Source organism: Ranitomeya variabilis, chromosome 3 (assembly GCF_051348905.1).
Source record: "Ranitomeya variabilis isolate aRanVar5 chromosome 3, aRanVar5.hap1, whole genome shotgun sequence".
Lineage (NCBI taxonomy): Eukaryota > Metazoa > Chordata > Amphibia > Anura > Dendrobatidae > Ranitomeya > Ranitomeya variabilis.
In genome coordinates this window covers 139,533,603-139,555,835 of record NC_135234.1, presented here as the reverse complement: position 1 = coordinate 139,555,835, position 22,233 = coordinate 139,533,603, and the positions used below count along the sequence as shown (strand labels likewise).

General features: G+C 45.8%; 1 protein-coding gene across 2 annotated transcripts in view; it reads left to right on the top strand.

The window, feature by feature from the left end:
* The window catches only part of LOC143815481 (arylsulfatase H-like), a 76,631-nt gene extending 57,141 nt beyond the window's left edge, over positions 1-19,490 (top strand). For both annotated transcript variants that reach the window (XM_077294707.1, XM_077294708.1), the window contains exons 9-10: positions 14,665-14,786; positions 19,072-19,490. In XM_077294707.1, coding sequence (XP_077150822.1) covers positions 14,665-14,786; positions 19,072-19,424 — 475 coding nt within the window. In that variant the 3' untranslated portion in view covers positions 19,425-19,490. The remainder of the gene's footprint in view (positions 1-14,664; positions 14,787-19,071) is intronic.
* The last annotated feature ends 2,743 nt before the right edge of the window (positions 19,491-22,233 follow it).

Here is a 22,233-nt window from a genome sequence, read left to right as displayed (position 1 = left end):
TAGTACCAATACGAGCTTGTGGATTGGCCTCTGAAATATCTTAGGTTCACCTTTCGTAAGAACTTTCAGCTCCACCTTACGGACCTTACTGCCTTCACTAGGGAAAGTATTTGTAATGATTCCCATAGGCCAGTCTATCCTTTGAGCTTGTTGTTCCTTCATTAACACAATGTCTCCTTCCTTCAAGTTCGCTTTACTCTGTCGCCATTTTCTTCTTCCTTGCAGAACCACAAGAAACTTTCTCCACCGGTTCCAGAAGTAATTGGCGAGGTACTGTACGTGTTTCCACTGCTTCTGGTAGGAGTTTGCATGAGTAAACTCTCCACTGACTGTAAGCGGGTTCCCGATCTTTTGGGTAAGAAGAGTAGCTGGCGTAAGAATAGTTGGCATTTCAGGATCCATTGACACTGGGACAAGGGGTCTTGAGTTGATTATGGCAGAAACTTCAGCCAGAAGAGTAACCAAGGTCTCATGCGTAAGTCTTGAAGAGTTCATGTCCATAAGCATAGAGTTCAAGATGTTGCGTGAGATCCCGATTATCCTTTCCCAGGAACCTCCCATGAGAGAACTATGCGGAGGATTGAAAATCCAGGTGCAACCTCTCTCTGCCAGTTGATCCTGAATTGGCTTGATGTCAATATCCAGCTCTCGACATGCACCGATGAAGTTGCTTCCGCGGTCGGAACTTAACTGTTTAACTGGTCCTCTGATCGCCAGAAACTGCCGAAGAGCGTTAATCAGGCTGGATGTGTCCATAGATTCTATCACTTCTATGTGAACGGCACGGACACTCATGCAAGTGAATAGTATGGCCCAACGTTTGCTGTTGGCATGACCTCTACGAGTCCTGCGTGCAGATACCATCCATGGCCCAAAGACGTCTAGGCTGACATAGGTGAAAGGCGGTTCGGCACAGTCTGTCGAAGGGTAGGTCGGCAATTTGTTGATGCATCTATTTTCCTCTAGTTTTGCGACATTGCACACAGCGATGTATTGATCCCACTACACGTCTTTTCATGCCTATGATCCAAAGTCCTGCAGACCGTAACTTGCCCTCTGTGATGTGCCTGCCTTGGTGTTCGGTTTTCTCGTGAAAGTGCCGAATCAGTAGATCGGTGATGTGATGTCTACTGGGAATGATGCAAGGATGTTGCTCTGAAAACTCTAGCTTGGCTCGATTTAATCGACCACCAACTCTCAGCAAACCGAAGCTGTCCATTAGTGGATTCAAATGGGCAATGGGGCTTTTCAGAGGGATCTGCTGTTTGTGGTATAAGCATTCCCATTCGGTAGTGAATACACTCTGCTGGACATAAAGTATTATAAGGGACTCGCAGTGAGAAATGTCCTCAGCAGAGAGTGGTTTTTGGCAGAAGTGCCAACCATGACAGTCTTTTTCTCCATGTGAGTTGTGATAAGATCACGCAGTGTGGACTAACCTTGCAACAGTCTTGACAAGTGTCATCCAATTGGAGAAGCGTTTGAAGCACTGGCAACCGAGGGTGGAGGTTGGTTTAGCATTTGTGGCCATAGCACTGACCTCGGAGCGGACTTCTGGATCATCATCCGGATCCTGGATGCTGAAGACCTCCTGAACACATTCGCTTCCCTTCTGTTCCAGCAGAAACTTTGGACCTGAAAGCCAAGAAGAGTTAGCAAAAGAATTTATAGACATAGGTCTAGTGGCATCGTCGGCTGGATTAAGTTCAGATGGGATATAGTGCCACTGTTCAGGTTTGGAAGACCTTCTTATTCTCTCAATGCAGTTACTGACGTACACGTAGAAGCGCCTTGTTTGGTTGTAGATGTAACCTAAGACAACTTTACTGTCACTGTAGTATTGTACGTCATCTATGTGAGTGTCCAGCTCATGCTGAATAAAGTCTGCAAGTTCTACTGCAAGCACGGTCCCACAGAGTTCAAGCCTGGGAATAGTGTGGTCAGGCTTGGGAGCCAACTTAGCCTTGCCAAAAACGAAACCAACATGATCTTGATTGTCGGATCCCGTCACCTTCAGGTAGGCAACAGCCGCAGTGGCCTCTGTGGATGCATCCGAGAACACATGGAGTTCCGTCCTAGTGCTAGCTGCAAGTGAGATTCCGGCGTAGCATCTCGGTATATGAATTTTATCCAAGGCACACAAAGACTGCTTCCAGGTTTCCCATTTTGGTTCCTTATCAGGAGGTAGTGGGGCATCCCAGTCCTTGACGGTTTCAGATAGCTGTCTCAGAAGGGATTTACCTTGTATGGTAATTGGTGCTACGAATCCCAGTGGGTCATATAGGCTATTTACCACTGACAGGACACCACGTTTAGTGAATGGTTTGTCTGCACATTTGATTTGGAAACCGAAGGCGTCGGCTGACAGGTTCCACCTCAGGCCTAAGCTTCTCTGCACAGGCTGACGGTCTGGTCCCAGGTCTATATCTTTGAATCCAGGTGCATGGTCACTTGACTCAAAGGCTCTCATAACAGCCAGGCTGTTTGAAGCAATTTTGTGCAGTCTAAGCTTAGCTCGGTACAGCATATGTTGGGTCCTTTTAAGTAGGTTGATTGCCTCTTCTTCTGTGGGTAGAGATTTTAGTCCATCATCTACGTAGAAGTCTTTCTATACAAAGTCTCTGGCGTTTGTTCCATACTCGGACTCTCCTTCTAGTGCGGTTCTCCGCAGGCCATATGTTGACACTGCGGGTGAAGGGCTGTTCCCAAATACGTGCACCCGCATGCGATACTCCACCATCTCTTTGCTGGGGTCATTGTCCTTGTACCACAGGAACCTGAGGAAATTCCTGTGGTCCTCTTTGACTATGAAACAGTGGAACATCTGTTCAATGTCGGCGGTGATGGCAATTGGCTCTTTCCTAAACCTCATCAGCACTCCTACTAGGTTGTTTGTCAGATTAGGACCTGTGAGGAGGACATCATTGAGAGATACGCCTTGATGTTTGGTGCTTGAATCAAAGACAACTCTAATTTGCTTAGGTTTCCTCGGGTGATATACTCCAAATGAGGGCAGGTACCAGCACTCCTCGTTTTCCTTTAAGGGAGGCGCTGGCTCCACATGGTTGTTATAGAATATTTTGCCCATAAAGGTGACGATGTGTTCTTTCATCTCCGGTTTATTGCTTAGTGTGCGCTGGAGAGAGTTAAATCTGGACAAGGCTTGTTCACGATTGTTCGGGAGCCTTACCCTGGTACCTCCGAAGCGTAGGGGAAAAAACCCAGTGATTAGTCTCATCCTTAAGGAACTCATTGTCCATTATCCTGACAAATTCCTTGTCTTCCATAGATGGGGCTAGTTTGTTGTCATCCTTAGTGGTACGAAACACCGATCTTCCCAGGTTGTCTGCATAGGGAGATGGGATAACATCAGGCAGCTCTACAGGATCTGGAGGCTTTTTCTTCATCTCATAGTGATGAGGACATGGTTTGCAGAAAGTAGTGCGTCCATCTCAGCGTACGTAGGTCTTAAAGGAATGGACTCCTGTTCGGTCCAAGCATACATTTCCTATGACTACCCACCCCAAGTCAAGTCTCTGGGCGTAGGGGACGTAGTCAGGACCATTACACTGTTGGCGGACCTTATGTATCCTCAAATTATCTCTGCCGAGCAGAAGTAGGATTTTAGCAACTGTGTCCAAAGGTGGGATAATGCTGGCTAGGTACCTTAAGTGTGGTTGGTGGAAAGCAGCTTCCGGGGTAGGGATCTCATCCCTTTGGTCTGGTATTTGATCGCATTGGATTAGAGTAGGTAGGGGTATTTCTATGTCTCCATTGATAGGAGAAGCAATGAAATCTTGTGCTCTTCTGCCGCTAGTCTCTATGCACCCCGAGCAAGTATTCAGAGTGTAGGGCGTTGCTGGTCCCTTGATTCAAAAGGCTTCAAAGAACTTAGATCCAGCTAGGGATCGATTGCTCTGATCATCAATGATGGCAAACATTTTTACAGCCTTCTCTGGTTGCCCTTCTGGATAAACTCTGATTAGGCATATTCTGGCACAGCATTTAGCCCTTTGATTCTTCCCACATACCTCTGAGCATGAGCAGGAAACAGCTGTGGTGGACTTGGCGTGATTCTGTGGCTCCCCGCCATGGCTTGTAGCGGGACTAGAGGTAGCTGTGACTGCTGGATCACTGGTGTCTGAGGCTGGGTGCAAGGCTGATGGGTGTCTGTCACTGTGACACTCTTCACACTTAATGGCAGATTTACAGTCCTTGGCCATGTGTTCTGATGAAGCGCAGCACTTGAAACATACCCCTAGTTCGCTGAGGATTTTCTTGCACTCCTGCATGGTTTTCGACCTGAAGCCTCTACATTTGTTCAGTGAGTGTGGTCTTTTGTGAATGGGACACTCACGATTGAAAGACTTATCCATCAACGGAATAGTGTACTGCTTATTGGCAGGTACTGCAGGTGATGGCAGGTTAGTCTTTCTGATGCTTACACTGTTCCTCGAGTCCTTGCATCTATGTGCAATGCTTTCATACCTTGATGAAGGTGTTGCTGGAGCAGCAGTGTTGGACTCCAGGAAGTTGAGGCTAGGGTCATTCCTCATTTGGGCTTGTTTGTCAATTAACTTGCAGAACTGAATGAACGGAGGAAAGGTGACGTCATATGACCTTTTATACCTGGAGATGCACACTGCCCACTTCTCTTGCAGACTATGTGGCAGCTTTGAGACAATTGGGTTCACTCCATGGGCAGTGTCCAGGTAGCACAGTCCAGACAGACGAGGGTCTCTTTTAGCAAGTTCCAGCTCCATAAGCAGGTCACTTAAGTCCAGAAGCTTGTGGGCTTCCTTAAGGTTGATCCTTGGAACATTCTGCAGTCTCTTGAATAGGGACTTTTCTATGGCTTCAGCGCTGCTGTAGGTTCTTTCGAGTCTCTGCCAGGCAACTGCGAGACTTGCTTCAGCTTGCCCCACATAGACAGTCCTAAGACTCTTAATATGATTTGTGGATTCAGGACCCAACCATTTTACCATGAGGTCGAGCTCCTGCTCCGCGGATAGGTTGAGATCAGCAATGGCGGCCTTGAAGGTTGCTTTCCAGGCTCTGTAGTTCTCTGCACAGTCGTCGAATTTTGAGAGGCTAGTGCTGATTAGCTCTCTGCTCACCATGAACCTGGCAAACTCAGACATGTCTGATCCTTCACTCCTTGTTGCCGTATTAGCTTGTGGTGCCCCTCGGGCGTATAAGCTGTGTGGCGTGGAAGGGTAAATTGTTCCCGGGTAGAATGATGTTGCTGCAGGGGTGAGCTGTGGTTTAACCTCTGAAGATTCTGACGACTGCTGCTTGAACTGTGGAGGCAGGCTGGAGTGTGCCTTGCGGTCGTCTTGCGGTGATGACTTCCCCTGAGGGGGTGCATCACGTCGTTGGTCTTGGGTCTCTGTAGGGGCTGTGGGCAATACTGGCACCATAGGTTGAGATGACTTGGACGTTTCTGCAATGTTGGATTGAACGTTGCTGGGGAAGGTGTGCACTGCAGGTATCTGCTTCTGCACGTAGTCTCTGGTACGAACAGCTGGGTCGTCTTCTTCCTGTGGTGGCAGGCAAATCAGGTCGAGGTTTTGCTTCAATGCTTGTTCGAGTATTTTTACTTCAGCTAGCGCGATTTCTTCTTCCATTTCTGTTTGAAGAATCTTTGCTCGAACCTCTCTTTCTGCTTTCCTTGCTTCTGCTTTTGCCTCTGCTTCTGCTTTTGCCTCTGCTTCTGCTTGAAGAATCTTGGCTCGGGCCTCTGCTTCTGCTTTTCTGGCTTCTGCTTTTGCCTCTGCTTCAAGAATCTTAGTTACATAGTTACATAGTTATTAAGGTTGAAGGAAGACTGTAAGTCCATCTAGTTCAACCCATAGCCTAACCTAACATGCCCTAACATGTTGATCCAGGGGGAAGGCAAAAAACCCCCATGTGGCAAAGAGTAACTCCACCATGGGGAAAAAAATTCCTTCCCGACTCCACATACGGCAATCAGACTAGTTCCCTGGATCAACGCCTTATCAAGGAATCTAGTGTATATACCCTGTAACATTATACTTTTCCAGAAAGGTATCCAGTCCCCTCTTAAATTTAATTAATGAATCACTCATTACAACATCATACGGCAGAGAGTTCCATAGTCTCACTGCTCTTACAGTAAAGAATCCGCGTCTGTTATTATGCTTAAACCTTCTTTCCTCCAGACGTAGAGGATGCCCCCTTGTCCCTGTCTCAGGTCTATGATTAAAAAGATCACCAGAAAGGTCTTTGTACTGTCCCCTCATATATTTATACATTAAAATAAGATCACCCCTTAGTCTTCGTTTTTCCAAACTAAATAGCCCCAAGTGTAATAACCTATCTTGGTATTGCAGACCCCCCAGTCCTCTTATAACCTTGGTCGCTCTTCTCTGCACCCGCTCCAGTTCAGCTATGTCTTTCTTATACACCGGAGACCAGAACTGTGCACAGTATTCTAAGTGTGGTCGAACTAGTGACTTGTATAGAGGTAAAATTATGTTCTCCTCATGAGCATCTATGCCTCTTTTAATACATCCCATTATTTTATTTGCCTTTGTAGCAGCTGCCTGACACTGGCCACTGAATATGAGTTTGTCATCCACCCATACACCCAGGTCTTTTTCATTGACGGTTTTGCCCAGAGTTTTAGAATTAAGCACATAGTTATACATCTTATTACTTCTACCCAAGTGCATGACCTTACATTTATCCCCATTAAAGCTCATTTGCCATTTATCAGCCCAAGCTTCTGGTTTACATAAATCATCCTGTAATATAAAATTGTCCTCCCCTGTATTGATTACCCTGCAGAGTTTAGTGTCATCTGCAAATATTGAAATTCTACTCTGAATGCCCCCTACAAGGTCATTAATAAATATGTTAAAAAGAAGAGGGCCCAATACTGACCCCTGTGGTACCCCACTGCTAACCGTGACCCAGTCCGAGTGTGCTCCATTAATAGCCACCCTTTGTTTCCTATCCCTGAGCCAGCTCTCAACCCACTTACACATATTTTCCCCTATCCCCATTACTCTCATTTTATGTAACAACCTTTTGTGTGGCACCGTATCAAAAGCTTTGGAAAAGTCCATATATACTACGTCCACTGGGTTCCCTTGGTCCAGTCCGGAACTTGCCTCTTCATAGAAGCTGATCAAATTAGTCTGACATGAACGGTCCCTAGTAAACCCGTGCTGATACTGGGTCATGAGGTTATTCCTCTTCAGATACTCCAGCATAGCATCCCTTAGAATGCCCTCCAGGATTTTACCCACAGTAGAGATTAAGCTTACTGGCCTATAATTACCGAGTTCAGTTTTTGCCCCTTTTTTGAATATTGGCACCACATTTGCTATACGCCAGCCTCTGCTTCTGCTTTCTTTTCTGTGTATGAATGTCTTAGTTAGGATCGCTCTGCGTTTAAACGGGCCTCTAGAATTCTGTCGCTGAGGGCTGAAGTTCTTGAGCAGGATGATTTGTATGACCGAACAGATTGTTTAGATGAGGCTGACCTGTGCGATCTAGTTTCTTGCAGGTGGGCAATAGGAAGCTCCGCTTTATCTTTGGCTTCTTGCACGGCAGCATCCCTTTCTCTGTCTGTGGAATCTGCCTTGCTTAACTCTGATAGGGCTTAGTCGATTTTAGAGTCTTTTAGGAAGGCGGCATACTTTGCGGACAGTCTCTTGTATCTGCCGTGGGCCGTGTCTAGCTGTCTTATAGTGTCCTGTAAACTCGCTGCATCATCTTTGTGGCATTGGACGCTTGACATAAGGGAGGTGACTCGTTCCCATAGGTCATCCAGGTTGTCATTGAATTCATCCATTGTGGAATGGTAATTCTCGAGGACCTTTAATGTTGGCTTGATGGAGCGTACTAGTCGTGCATCTGGGTCTGCTGCGGAAGCGGGCTCTGCTTCCTGGTCTTCATAATGGACACTATCGGGTTGTATTTGCTCTGTTTCAGCATTGGGGAACTGCGTAAGGTCCTTTTCGGCCATTTTGATATAAGGTTTGCTGTCTCTTTAAGAAACTGAACTTTTGAATTAGGGGCTGGAAATCGTGGTGCAGCTTAGTTGCAACCCCCTGATAAGATTCCCAAGGTGTTTTTGGAGAATTGTGGGGTTCTGCAGTCCTACAATCTGCAGCAATGTGGTATAATATACAGAGTCTTTATGCACAATGCAGTCTGAGGTGACGCTGCAGGAGATTTCTTAGCAGAGCAGGGCTGCAGTATGTGAGCAGGCAGAGCGTGGGCACATGATAGGGATATAAGGATGATTCTGCCCAGGCTTCAAGGCAGTCTTTCGACTGTTCTGTCCCCACATGAGGCGAATGAAGGTGTCATTGACTATTAAGAGTTGTGATAGATTCGTACATTCAGTATTTCCTCGCTGTGAGGCAGACAGGACAAATGCTGTTCAGCGTCCAGAGAGATGATGCACACCAGGGATTGTGCAATCCAGACTTGTTTATTTTGTAAATCTGGACATACAGCGTATAACTGGTAATACAGTACTTTCTCCAGAAATGCAGGTGTAGACAAGGTACAGTAAGATGTAGCACCAAGTATGACTGCAAGTGTGAGCAGCAAGAGTGAACAGCAAGAGGTCGAAAGACTGATGCCTTCCTAAGCCCGGTTAAAGCGTGTCCTCTCACAACAGCATGAAACTGAAACTGAAATGGCTGCCAGAGGAAGAGAAGACTTGACCTGTTGTGAACTCTATTTTTGGGCTCCCTCTTGTGGTCACAAGTGGTACTGTGTGAGTGCTGTCTTTCTGCAGGTTTGTGACTGGCATCAGCTGTCTCGTTATCTGTGGGCTGGTTTTCTATTTAAGCTCACTTGGAATCTCAGTGTATGCCTGCTGTCGTTGTATTCAGTGCTATTCTGTTTGCTCCTGTCTACATCCGTTACCAGTCTCTTCAAGAGAAGCTAAGTTCTGTTTGCTTATTCTTGCTCATCTGTGTTCAATATGTTCCTAGAATATTATGAGTTTTGTCCAGCTTGCTAATATGTGATTTCTCTGCTTGCTGGTAGCTCTGGGGTGCTGAGTTGCTCCCCCCACATCGTTAGTTGGTGTGGGGGTTCTCGCATTCTCTGCGTGGATATTTTTGTATAGGGTTTTTTACTGACCACACAGATCCCTTGCTATTTTCTGCTATCTAGTGTTAGCGGGCCTCATTTGCTTAACCTGTTTCATCTCTGCGTTTGTCGTTTCCTCTTAACTCACCGTTATTATTTGTGGGGGGCTGTTCTATTTCTTTGGGGTTATTTCTCTGAGGCAAGTGAGGTCTTACTTTATCTCTACTAGGGGTAGTCAGTTTCTCAGGCCATGAAGAGACGTCTAGGATTTCAGGAAACGTTCCATGGCTACCTTTAGTGTGTTTGGTTAGGATCAGCTTTGCGGTCAGTCCAGTTACCACATCCCCAGAGCTCGTCCTATTGACTCTGACTTAGCTGGTTAGATTTGTGATCCTAAGCCACTGGGATCATAACAGTACAGCAGGCCTGAAAAGTGTTTAATGCATCGCAGAAGTGGGATAAGAGAAGTCCTGAGTACAATTTTTTTTTTCCTCTCACTTTGCTGCAGTCTGTCCAGCTTCTCTCATCTCCTTAATCTCTGGGTGGCTTTGAGTTCAGCTGCAGACATGGATATTCAGAGTCTGACTTCTAGTGTGGATCATCTTGCTGCAAGGGTGCAAAGCATTCAGGATTTTGTTGTTCACAGTCCTATGTCTGAGCCAAAAGTACCTATTCCTGAGTTGTTTTCTGGAGATAGATCTGGGTTTCTGAATTTTAAGAATAATTGTAAATTATTTCTTTCTTTGAGACCTCGTTCCTCTGGTGATTCCGCTCAGCAAGTTAAAATTGTTATCTCCTTGTTACGCAGCGACCCTCAAGATTGGTCTTTCTCCCTGGCGCCAGGAGATCCTGCATTGCTGAATGTGGATGCGTTTTTTCTGGTGCTTGGACTGCTTTATGAGGAACCTAATCTTGAGAACCAGGCAGAAAAGGCCTTGCTGGCTCTCACTCAGGGCCAGGATGAAGCTGAGGTGTATTGTCAAAAATTTTGGAAATGGTCGGTGCTTACTCAATGGAATGAGTGTGCCCTGGCTGCAAATTTCAGAGAAGGTCTTTCTGAAGCCATTAAGAATGTTATGGTGGGGTTCCCTACGCCTGCAAGTCTGAATGACTCAATGGCTTTGGCCATTCAGATTGATCGGCGTTTGCGGGAGCGCAAATCTATGCACTATCTGGCGGTGTTTTCTGAACAGAGACCTGAGTCTGTGCAATGTGACCGAATTCTGACCAGAATTGAGCGGCAAAATCATAGACGTCAAAATGGGTTGTGCTTTTACTGTGGTGATTCAACTCATGTTATCTCAGCATGCTCTAAGCGCGTAAAAAAAACCGCTAAATCTGTCACCGTTGGTACTATACAGCCTAAATTCATTTTGTCTGTTACTTTAATTTGTTCTTTGTCATCCTACTCGGTTATGGCTTTCGTGGATTCGGGTGCTGCCCTGAACCTGATGGATGTGTCATTTGCCAGGCGCTGTGGTTTTGTCCTGGAGCCTTTGGAATTCCCTATTCCACTGAGGGGTATTGATGCTACACCATTGGCTGAGAATAAGCCTCAGTATTGGACTCAAGTGACCATGTGCATGACTCCTGTACATCAGGAGGTGATTCGCTTTCTTGTGCTGCATAATCTGCATGATGTTGTCGTTTTGGGTCTGCCATGGCTGCAGGCCCATAATCCAGTTCTGGATTGGAAAGCTATGTCTGTTTCAAGTTGGGGTTGCCAGGGGATTCATGGCGATGCTCCTTTGGTGTCAATTGCTTCTTCCACTCCTTCTGAGGTCCCTGAGTTTTTGTCGGACTACCAGGATGTATTTGATGAGCCCAGATCCGGTGCCCTGCTTCCTCACAGGGATTGTGATTGTGCTATAAATTTGATTCCTGGTAGTAAGTTCCCCAAGGGACGACTTTTTAATTTGTCTGTACCAGAACATGCCGCAATGCGGAGTTATATAAAGGAGTCTTTAGAGAAGGGACATATTCGCCCATCCTCCTCCCCTCTTGGTGCTGGATTCTTTTTTGTGGTCAAGAAGGATGGTTCTCTGAGACCTTGTATAGATTATCGTCTTCTAAATAAAATCACGGTCAAATTTCAGTATCCTTTGCCATTATCTGATCTGTTTGCTCGGATTAAGGGGTCCAGTTGGTTCACCAAGATAGATCTTCGTGGTGCGTATAACCTTGTGCATATTAAGCAGGGGTATTAAGCAGGGGGATGAATGGAAAACAGCATTTAATACGCCCGAGGGCCATTTTGAGTACTTGGTGATGCCTTTTGGACTCTCTAATGCTCCTTCTGTGTTCCAGTCCTTCATGCATGACATCTTCCGAGAATATCTGGATAAATTTATGATTGTGTATCTGGATGACATTTTGGTCTTTTCTGAGGACTGGGAGTCCCATGTGAAGCAGGTCAGGATGGTATTTCAGGTCCTGCGTGCTAATGCCTTATTTGTGAAGGGCTCAAAATGTCTCTTCGGAGTACAGAAGGTTTCCTTTTTGGGTTTTATTTTTTCTCCTTCTACTATTGAGATGGACCCAGTCAAGGTCCAGGCTATTCATGACTGGACTCAGCCTACATCTGTTAAGAGTCTTCAGAAGTTCTTGGGTTTTGCTAATTTTTACCGTCGCTTCATTGCTAATTTTTCTGGCGTGGTTAAACCCTTGACGGATTTGACCAAGAAGGGTTCTGATGTGACTAATTGGTCTCCTGTGGCCGTGGAAGCCTTTCGGGAGCTGAAGCGCCGGTTTTCTTCGGCTCCAGTTTTGTGTCAGCCTGATGTCTCTCTTCCTTTTCAGGTCGAGGTTGATGCTTCTGAGATTGGAGCAGGGGCTGTTTTGTCGCAGAGAAGCTCTGATGGCTCTGTGATGAAGCCTTGTGCTTTCTTTTCAAGAAAGTTTTCGCCTGCCGAGCGGAATTATGATGTTGGTAATCAGGAGTTGTTGGCTATGAAGTGGGCATTTGAGGAGTGGCGACATTGGCTCGAGGGAGCTAAGCATCGTGTGGTGGTCTTGACTGATCACAAAAATCTGATTTATCTCGAGTCTGCCAAGCGGCTGAATCCTAGACAGGCTCGTTGGTCGTTGTTTTTCTCCCGTTTCGATTTCGTGGTCTCGTACCTGCCTGGTTCGAAGAACGTGAAGGCTGATGCTCTTTCTAGGAGTTTTGTGCCTGACTCTCCGGGAGTTTCAGAGCCGGCTGGTATCCTCAGAGAGGGAGTGATTTTGTCTGCCATTTCCCCAGATTTGCGACGAGTGCTGCAGAAATTTCAGGCGGATAAATCTGACCGTTGCCCACCAGAGAGACTGTTTGTCCCATATAGATGGACCAGCAGAGTTATTTCCGAGGTTCATTCTTCGGTGTTGGCAGGCCATCCTGGGATTTTTGGTACCAGGGATTTGGTGGCTAGGTCCTTCTGGTGGCCTTCCTTGTCGCGGGATGTGCGTTCCTTTGTGCAGTCCTGTGGGATTTGTGCTCGGGCTAAGCCTTGCTGTTCTCGTGCCAGCGGTTTGCTTTTGCCTTTGCCTGTCCCGAAGAGGCCTTGGACGCACATTTCCATGGATTTTATTTCGGATCTTCCAGTCTCTCAGAGAATGTCTGTCATCTGGGTGGTGTGTGATCGTTTTTCTAAAATGGTCCATTTGGTGCCCTTGCCTAAGTTGCCTTCCTCCTCCGATTTGGTTCCTCTATTTTTTCAGAATGTGGTTCGCTTGCACGGCATCCCTGAAAATATTGTGTCTGACAGAGGATCCCAGTTTGTGTCCAGATTTTGGCGGATCTTTTGTGCTAAGATGGGCATTGATATGTCTTTTTCGTTGGCCTTCCATCCTCAGACGAATGGCCAAACCGAGCGAACTAATCAGACCTTGGAAACTTATTTAAGATGTTTTGTTTCTGCTGATCAGGATGATTGGGTGACTTTTTTGCCATTGGCCGAGTTTGCCCTTAATAATCGGGCTAGTTCTGCTACTTTGGTTTCGCCTTTTTTCTGCAATTCTGGTTTTCATCCTCGTTTTTCCTCGGGTCAGGTTGAACCTTCTGACTGTCCTGGGGTGGATTCTGTGGTGGATAGGTTGCAGCAGATTTGGAACCATGTGGTGGACAATTTGAAGTTGTCACAGGAGAAGGCTCAGCGCTTTGCCAACCGCCGTCGCGGTGTGGGTCCCCGACTTCGTGTTGGGGATTTGGTATGGCTGTCTTCTCGGTATGTTCCTATGAAGGTTTCCTCTCCTAAATTCAAGCCTCGCTTCATCGGTCCTTATAAGATTTTGGAAATCCTTAACCCGGTGTCATTTCGTTTGGACCTCCCAGCGTCGTTTGCCATTCATAACGTGTTCCATAGGTCTTTGTTGCGGAGGTATGTGGTGCCTGTGGTTCCTTCTGTTGAGCCCCCTGCCCCGGTGCTGGTGGAAGGCGAATTGGAGTAAGTGGTGGAGAAGATCTTGGATTCTCGTATTTCTAGACGGAGGCTTCAGTATTTGGTTAAGTGGAAGGGCTATGGTCAGGAGGATAATTCCTGGGTTGTCGCCTCTGATGTTCATGCGGCCGATTTGGTTCGTGCCTTCCATGTGGCTCGTCCTGATCGCCCTGGGGGTTTTGATGAGGGTTCGGTGACCCCTCCTCAAGGGGGGGTACTGTTGTGAACTCTATTTTTGGGCTCCCTCTTGTGGTCACAAGTGGTACTGTGTGAGTGCTGTCTTTTTGCAGGTTTGTGACTGGCATCAGCTGTCTCGTTATCTGTGGGCTGGTTTTCTATTTAAGCTCACTTGGAATCTCAGTCTATGCCTGCTGTCGTTGTATTCAGTGCTATTCTGTTTGCTCCTGTCTACATCCGTTACCAGTCTCTTCAAGAGAAGCTAAGTTCTGTTTGCTTATTCTTGCTCATCTGTGTTCAATATGTTCCTAGAATATTATGAGTTTTGTCCAGCTTGCTAATATGTGATTTCTCTGCTTGCTGGTAGCTCTGGGGTGCTGAGTTGCTCCCCCCACATCGTTAGTTGGTGTGGGGGTTCTCGCATTCTCTGCGTGGATATTTTTGTATAGGGTTTTTTACTGACCGCACAGATCCCTTGCTATTTTCTGCTATCTAGTGTTAGCGGGCCTCATTTGCTTAACCTGTTTCATCTCTGCGTTTGTCTTTTCCTCTTAACTCACCGTTATTATTTGTGGGGGGCTGTTCTATTTCTTTGGGGTTATTTCTCTGAGGCAAGTGAGGTCTTACTTTATCTCTAGGGGTAGTCAGTTTCTCAGGCCGTGAAGAGACGTCTAGGATTTCAGGAAATGTTCCATGGCTACCTTTAGTGTTTGGTTAGGATCAGCTTTGCGGTCAGTCCAGTTACCACATCCCCAGAGCTCGTCCTATTGTCTCTGGCTTAGCTGGTTAGATTTGTGATCCTAAGCCACTGGGATCATAACATTAACCCCTGAACAGGAAGTGAAACACATGCCCACAAGAATTAATGAGTAACAAGCTGCCATATGGAAAAAAGCCATTGGGTGGCAGCAGAGTAAAATATAACAACATACATGGAACAGCACACTTTCAGCTAATATTGCATGTAATTAATTATTATCTATACTTTCAGAATAATTGATGGTAAAGATTTGATGCCTCTTCTGCAAGGAATGGTACCCAACTCTGATCATGAATTTATGTTTCACTACTGTGCTGAATACTTGCATGCAGTGCGATGGCAGCATAACATTAGTAAGTACAGCAAATATATTTTGTATGTTTTGAACATGGAAATTTTTTACCTATCCATTGTTTAGTTCTTACATATTAGTGTCTGCCATTTTACACTGCCCCCACAAGACCCTGATGTGCCACACTGTTTCCATTAGATTACTTTCTACCAGGAACAGTTTATTAATATTAGTATTGTAGGACTGGGTCCATTTTAATAGTGTCAAACTGTGATTATATAGAGCGGTTCGTAGCCGTGGATGAGACACTCGTCTTCTCCTGTCATGCCCAGGCGGGCTACATGAAAGAGGGGTTCCCGGCTGGGTGTTGGTGTTGATGCTGTGAGGGCCTTGTACCCATGCAGGCTGTCTGTAGCCGAAGGTGTTGGCCTCCCAGGACCATAGGTTTCAGAGGTCAATAAAGAAGACTCCCTCTCTAAAACACAGTCTTCACTGAATGGTAACTTGTTAAGGTTATGTACAAGGGGTGGCGGGTACAAAGTCTTATGGACGTTTCCTTCACAGTACAAAGCATTTTCACACACATAGGTTCCTTTCACTTTAGTGTACTCCAGGGCTGGAGAAGCATACTGCTTTGCCCTACTTCGTTACAGCCCAGCTTGTCGCCACAGTCCTTATCAACAAGTCTTTATCTGCTTCCATTCCTAGTCCTATTTCTTTCATTCTTTATGTACAAGGGGTGGTGGGTACAAAGTCTTATGGACGTTTCCTTCAGAGTACAAAGCATTTTCACACACATAGGTTCCTTTCGCTTTAGTGTACTCCAGGGCTGGAGAAGCATACTGCTTTGCCCTACTTCGTTACAGCCCAGCTTGTCGCCACAGTCCTTATCAACAAGTCTTTATCTGCTTCCATTCCTAGTCCTATTTCTTTCATTCTTTCAGTCCTGTTAAGTTCCATTACCTTCAGCAAGCCCAGTGTTTCTCGTAAAACATCATCCTATCCAAGGACTTTAAGGAGGAAGGCCACTATGCATTACTTCCCCAGATTGGGGATTCAATCAGAGTTGATAGTCCAGATGACTATATCAAACTTATAGATGGGATCTTGCTCTAGTATCAATCCTTACATGAGCTGCTAAAGTTGTCACCCTAGGGTCATGACAATGGCGACCCCGCTCATGATCATCTCCCCCTAGTAATCCCTTACCTATTTAGTAACAGGGAACATGCTTATATAGTGCACAATGAAAAAACACAGTCAACAAACAAAAGACCCCAATACAGGTCTGAGACCCCTGATCTAATAAACTAGACTTTGCTGGTGTTTCTCTCAGTGGGTCTTTGATTTACCCATCAGCACAAAACTTTGCTCAATCTTGGGGTTATTACCAGCACCATCTCTCCGAAAGAACTATTGATCTCCCTTACAAATTATCAGTCTCAAGAGTTGTCATAGAACTGTATCGAATGTACCATTCTCAGATGTAATTATCACTCATTTATAGCCTTAACTGTCCATATATTGTGTTTGCAAAAGAATAGTTGTGATATACATTTTATATAAAAGGTGGGGTCTTGCCCTATGACCCCTACCTTGCAGCGGAGGTTGGCACCCTAGAGTTTGCTGTGTTTCCATGTTCAGGACCCAGACCTGCTCTGCCCTTATTCCCACTAATGTCACAATGATGTATGGTAAGGTTTTAATACTAGAGGTTAGGAGGTTAGGACCATCCTGAATTTGGGTACACCTTGACTCTGGTGAGATGGCTTTTAAGCTTTTTTAGATGAAAACTGTGTTTGCGAAACACCCTATTTATTTATATGCACTATTGCTTTTACTTATTTACTTACAGTAGGGTATATGTTATTTTTGTTTCAGTCTTAAGTTTTCTCAGATTAAATACCAAAAACTTGCTGACAGATTCTCTTTAACCACTTAGGTGCCACAACACTCAAACAATTCAGCTAAGGGGGGTTCCTTCTTTCAGTTTATCAGCACTCAATGGCAAATGTATACAGCAATATACTAGAGTACAAAAATTCACATTTGTGAGGTTTCTTGTGTAACTAAAAGTCCATTTATACAGATTGACAGGCAGCACTAAATGACTGTTAATCGGTTAAATCAGTGAGCAATTAATAGCCTGTTTGCGCATGCAGACCAAGTAAACGATTCACACTGTGCTATCAGTAGTGGATAATCCAGTGTACATAGGCTGCCATGGATCTCAACAGTGTGTTTACACAGGACAGTACACTGCTGAGAACGATGATGTTTTGCACTGCACATATGATCATTTTACCCAATGAATGAACATTTTTAGCTGTGATCTCCTGTGCTACACATAGCAGGACTGCAACAATTAATAAGCCAGATAAAGGGGTTTATTGGAATGTAGGAAAAGGTTGCTAAAACAAACATGGTGGTAGTTTAGGGGTCTAGGTCAACTGACAGGTGTTAAAGGCTGGTACTTCCGTGCCGTGTGGGATGTATCGCAGGCACCGTTTTGTGCTCTGGTGTCCCATGCTGGCCCAGCCGCTGGGTCTGCTGCTTAGTGCTAACGTTGGTCCCAGCATCTTGCTCAAGCCCCTTTTATATGTGTGGTTACTGCTGGATCTCAGCTAAAGTCTATGGTAACCAGTGGTATACAGAGGCAGCACCACTCTCTGGAGTCTATGTCCGGAAATCACCTTACTGAGCATGTCCGTGATGTAGCGCCTTGTCATTGGTGCTCGGATGCTTTCTGCTCTGGTGATGTGGCAGCTCCAGGTTGGCCCACTGGTGACACCCCACCCGACTGGTGGTGTTTGGGGTGGAGCCTGGCACATAAAGGGCTTTCAGCGAAGCACGCGGGTGTGCTAGTGTCACTTGTGTTTGGTGTATGTGTGGGTGGATATGCTATCGCTCTGTCTGTGCATTTTGAGTGTTTAGCATGGTAACCGCTGCCCATGGGATCTGGGTCAGCAAGTGTTCAGGGCTGGTCCTGTGCCGTTGGAATTCTGGCACCTCCAGAGAGGAGATTGTTTGTGTGAGTTCAGGGCTGGCATCAAGCCATTAGAATTCCGGCTTGTCCGGAGAGGAGGTTTGCTGCATGTTCTCAATGACTGTGTGTTTTTGCTATCTGTTTCCATCCCGTGTGTATGCTATACTTCCATGTGGGGTTAACAGGGTATTGCACTACAGAGAAAGTTCAACCCACGTGTTCTTTTGCAGTGGTACAAATGGGGTATTGCACACTTCCTGTTTTCCCTGTTCCCCTCAGTGGTTAGCTGAGCTGGAACTTACTGTCCCTGTGCCTCTTGGTGGTTAGCTGAGCTGGTACTAACCTTCCCTATTCCTCTCAGTGGTTAACTGAGCTGGTACTAACCTTCCCTGTTCCCCTCAGTGGTTAGCTGAGCTGGTACTTACTGTCCCTGTGCCTCTTGGTTGTTAGCTGAGCTGGTACTAACCTTCCCTGTTCCCCTCAGTGGTTAGCTGAGCTGGTACTTACTGTCCCTGTGCCTCTTGATGGTTAGCTGAGTAGGCACTCATCTCCATGTGCATCTCTGAGTAGTATCTGGGTTTGGTTTTCTTCATTCCAGTCACACTGTGTGGAGTTAACTCAGTATGTTTAAGGAGGGACGTTCGCTAGTTTCTTTATCCGTCATTATTCACACTAGCAGCAGTTATCGCTGCATGATGGACCCCAGGTTGTGACTGCACTTTATAGTTAAATTTAATTTAGTGCAATCCGCCAACCCTAACAGGTTACTTTAACAAACTTCATGGCAGCAACTTTGAATACTTTGAGGGTCGTGGCATGTTAAAATGGTATAATTATTGTGCATTTATGCAATATATGTCCCTATAACTCACTAAATGTAAAGTGGTCCCAAAAAACACAAGTTTTCTAAATTTCTTTGAAAAAATGTTTTTGCTAAACATTTAAACCATTTAACATCTTAAAATCTTAAAATAAAAGGGTGTTGGTAATATAATGCTGATGTAAAGTAGAGAGATGGTAAATGCTTTGTTAACCTTTTGCAGCATGATTATCTGGTTTAATGGTTTAACAAGTAAACGTTTGAAAATTGTAAATTAGTCAAAATTTCAGATTATTTCATATTTGAAAAACCAAAACATATGCAAAACATAGCAACCAGAATGCACTAATAACATAAAGTACAAGTTGTCATGAAAAAAAAGATCTTAGAATCACTGGGATATGAGGTATATAGGCATTCTAGTGTTAGCACCACATAAAATGACATGTCAGATTTGAAAAATGGGTTTGGTCTGGAAGGGCAAAATTGTCCCTTCAAAAGAATGCTGCATTTTAATAAGAAAATATATTTTTTTTTCAGGTGATACTGTTTGGAAGGTTCATTACATTTCTCCCAAGTTCAATCCAGAAGGAGCTGGGGCATGCTATGGTTCTAAGGTTTGTGGCTGCAGTGGTGAGAAGGTCATCTACCATGTTCCACCACTCCTTTATAATCTCTCCAATGATCCTTCAGAGAAGAATCCTCTTCCTACTGATTCAGATCTATACAATGAAGTGCTGCAAACCATACAGAAGGCTGTAGCTCACCATAATGCAACACTACATGCAGTGCCCCAGCAGCTCTATGGATACAACAACATGTGGGATCCCCGGCTGCAGCCATGCTGTGGAACTTTTCCTTTCTGTTGGTGCAATAAGCAAAATGATGAATGATTGTTAAATAATAGTTCATTGTTTGTCAAATGTGCATGAAACGATAAAGTCTAAGTTCTAACTTTCCATGGTGAACCTTTTTGTATTTGTTATGACTTTATTATATTCTGTTACACATGACTTGGCTACAATCTGGACTAAAAGGTAAAGGTTTTCTTGTCTGTAAGTGCTTACTCATGTTAGCGCATAAATCAGACGAGCACAATGTGAGAAAACATCGCATTGCACTCTGACCAATGTTATTTAATGAGACCATGCTCATCTGTGAGTTTTTTCTCACCTCTAATCGGACTGAGGAAAAAAATCGCAGCATGCTGCCAGAGGCCACGTATATCGGATGAGACTTGCCGATGGGTGCGATAAAAAAAAATAGGACTGTATACAGACCATGCGTATGCAGCCTGATTTTTACACACATCTCATAGGAAAGCCACCATTTCATCAGGTAAGTACAGTAAATTCACAGCCAGAACATTTACAAAAGATAGATAGATATGGGATAGATATGAGATAGATATGAGATAGATATGAGATAGATATATAAATAAGAAAAAATAAGGCAGCACTCCTTTTCTTCAAGTGAAAATCTGTGTTTCTCCAGTCACCTTCCACGACAGTGGTACTGGAGGATGTCTGCCCGCCCTAATGGGGGACAGGAAACACAAAAGAGGTTAAATACCCTCCCCTTCTTGCAACCTCCAGTGTTTTTCCTGTACCCTATGGGGCATGAAGAGGTCCTGCTATAGTGCTGCCATGGCCGGTGATCGGAGCATGCAGTTTCACTTACATAGCCAGGCAGCCTGGGTCGGGTGCGATGCTCTCCTCCCTGCGACGCTGCTCCCGTCTCCATATGTGGACTCGGGACCCTTCCTCCTGCTGCTCTCGCGCCCCTTCTGGGGTAAAGCGGAGCGGTGTTGTGCGGCCGCGGTGTTGTGCGGCCGCGGTCCCCACGCGGCTCCCCGGCTTCTTCCTCTCCTCTGGCCGGAAACTGCGTATGCACAAACCGGAAGTGCCCGAACTTCCAGTTCACTGCCTGTGCATTCCAGCGGTGGAACGCACGCGTGTCCTGCACAGTACTATGGTCGGCTGCCATGTGGGGCATAGCGGTTCACCCCCTATGCCTGGGACCTGGAGAGGAGGAGCACACAATTTGGCGCAGTAACCTCGGTATTTAACCCTGGTTATCTCACCTCCAGGTAAGGCCCTTTCTGTCTGTCTGGACTGCAGTACTGACTGACCATGGATGGTGATAGACCTGTCTCTGCATCTGCCGAGCCCTGCATCCTCCCTCCTACCGTGAGTAGTAGGCTAAGGTCCTTCTTCCCCTGTATGCTTCTAGGGTGCAACACACTTAGTCCCCTTCTCTCTCTTTTCAGGGAGACAAGGCCTCTGCCCCTAGGAAGGACAAATCTTCCAAGAAATCGGAAGATCGCAAATGTGGTGTGTGCGCATCAAAGCTTCCTTCCTCATGCAAGAAGAAGCTTTGCCAGCCCTGCACTGATGAAGTATTACGCTCCGAGCAACCATCTTTGTTCGAGAGCATTAAATCCCTCATCAAACAAGAAGTTCAGTCCTCAGTATCGGCCCTTTCCCAGTCTCTGTTACCGCAGCCACCTCCTCCCAATAAGAGGAAAATAGCAACGGTTGTTTCTGACTCAGACTCTGGTGAACTGCATTCTTCTGATTCAGAGGATTTGTGGGAGAATGAGGGCTCCACTTCTACCCCCAAAGAGGAAAATAAAAAATATTATTTTTCCTCTGAAGACATACATGAGCTAATTAGTATGGTCAGGGGGACAATGGGAGTTGATGAGGAGGAGGAGGAGAAGCCGTCAGTGCAGGATGAGATGTTTGGTTTGGAGTCTCATTCTTCATGAATGGGAATCCCCTGAGAAAGGTCTTAGTGTTCCATCTGAACTAAAAAAACATTTCCCTCTTGATGGAGACGTCTCTCTGTGGGATACCCCGAAGGTAGACGTACAGGTCTCTAGAGTGTCAAAAAAGACAGCCCTCCCATCCGAGGACTCTTCCCAACTCAGAGACCCCATGGACCGTGAAATGGAAAGTCTACTGAGGAGATCTTGGGATACTTCCACGAACCTCCTTAGAACAAGTATTGCGTCTACTTGTGTGGCTAGGTCTCTATTCCGTTGGCTCCGCATTCTAGAGGATCACCTTACCCAGGGAACATCTAGAGAAGTAATCCTGGATTCCCTTCCCCTTCTCCAGAGAGCTACGGGCTTCCTCGCTGATGCTTCGGCAGAGTCCGTCAGAGTGGCTGCAAAGTCGGCAGTTCTTTCTAACTCAGCCAGAAGGGCTCTATGGCTGAAATACTGGAGTGGTGACATCACTTCCAAAACAAAGCTTTGTGCCATTCCTTTTTAAGGCCACTATTTGTTTGGAAAAGCTCTTGATGATATACTAGACAAGGCCACAGACAAGAAGAAAGCGCTTCCTGAGCAGAGGAATCCGAAAAAACGTTTTTTTCGCCCCTCAAAAGAACAGTCCTTCCAAAGGGAGTTCAAGGGGAAAGGCAAGTCGGGCCGCTGGAGCTATTCTAAAGGGGGGAAAGGTAGGAATATCCTGGTTCCCCAGTCCCAGCAAACCCCTGACAAGCAGTGACTAAGCCCAGGGTGTCGGGGGACAGCTCTCGGGCTTTATCAACCAGTGGAGTTCCATCTCCTCGAACCAATGGGTACTCGATACTATCCAGAATGGGTTAAAACTGGAGTTTGAGAACCTTCCCCCTTGCCGAATAAGGATAACCTCATTACAGAGTCTCAACCCTCAGGATGCATTTCTTTCCGGA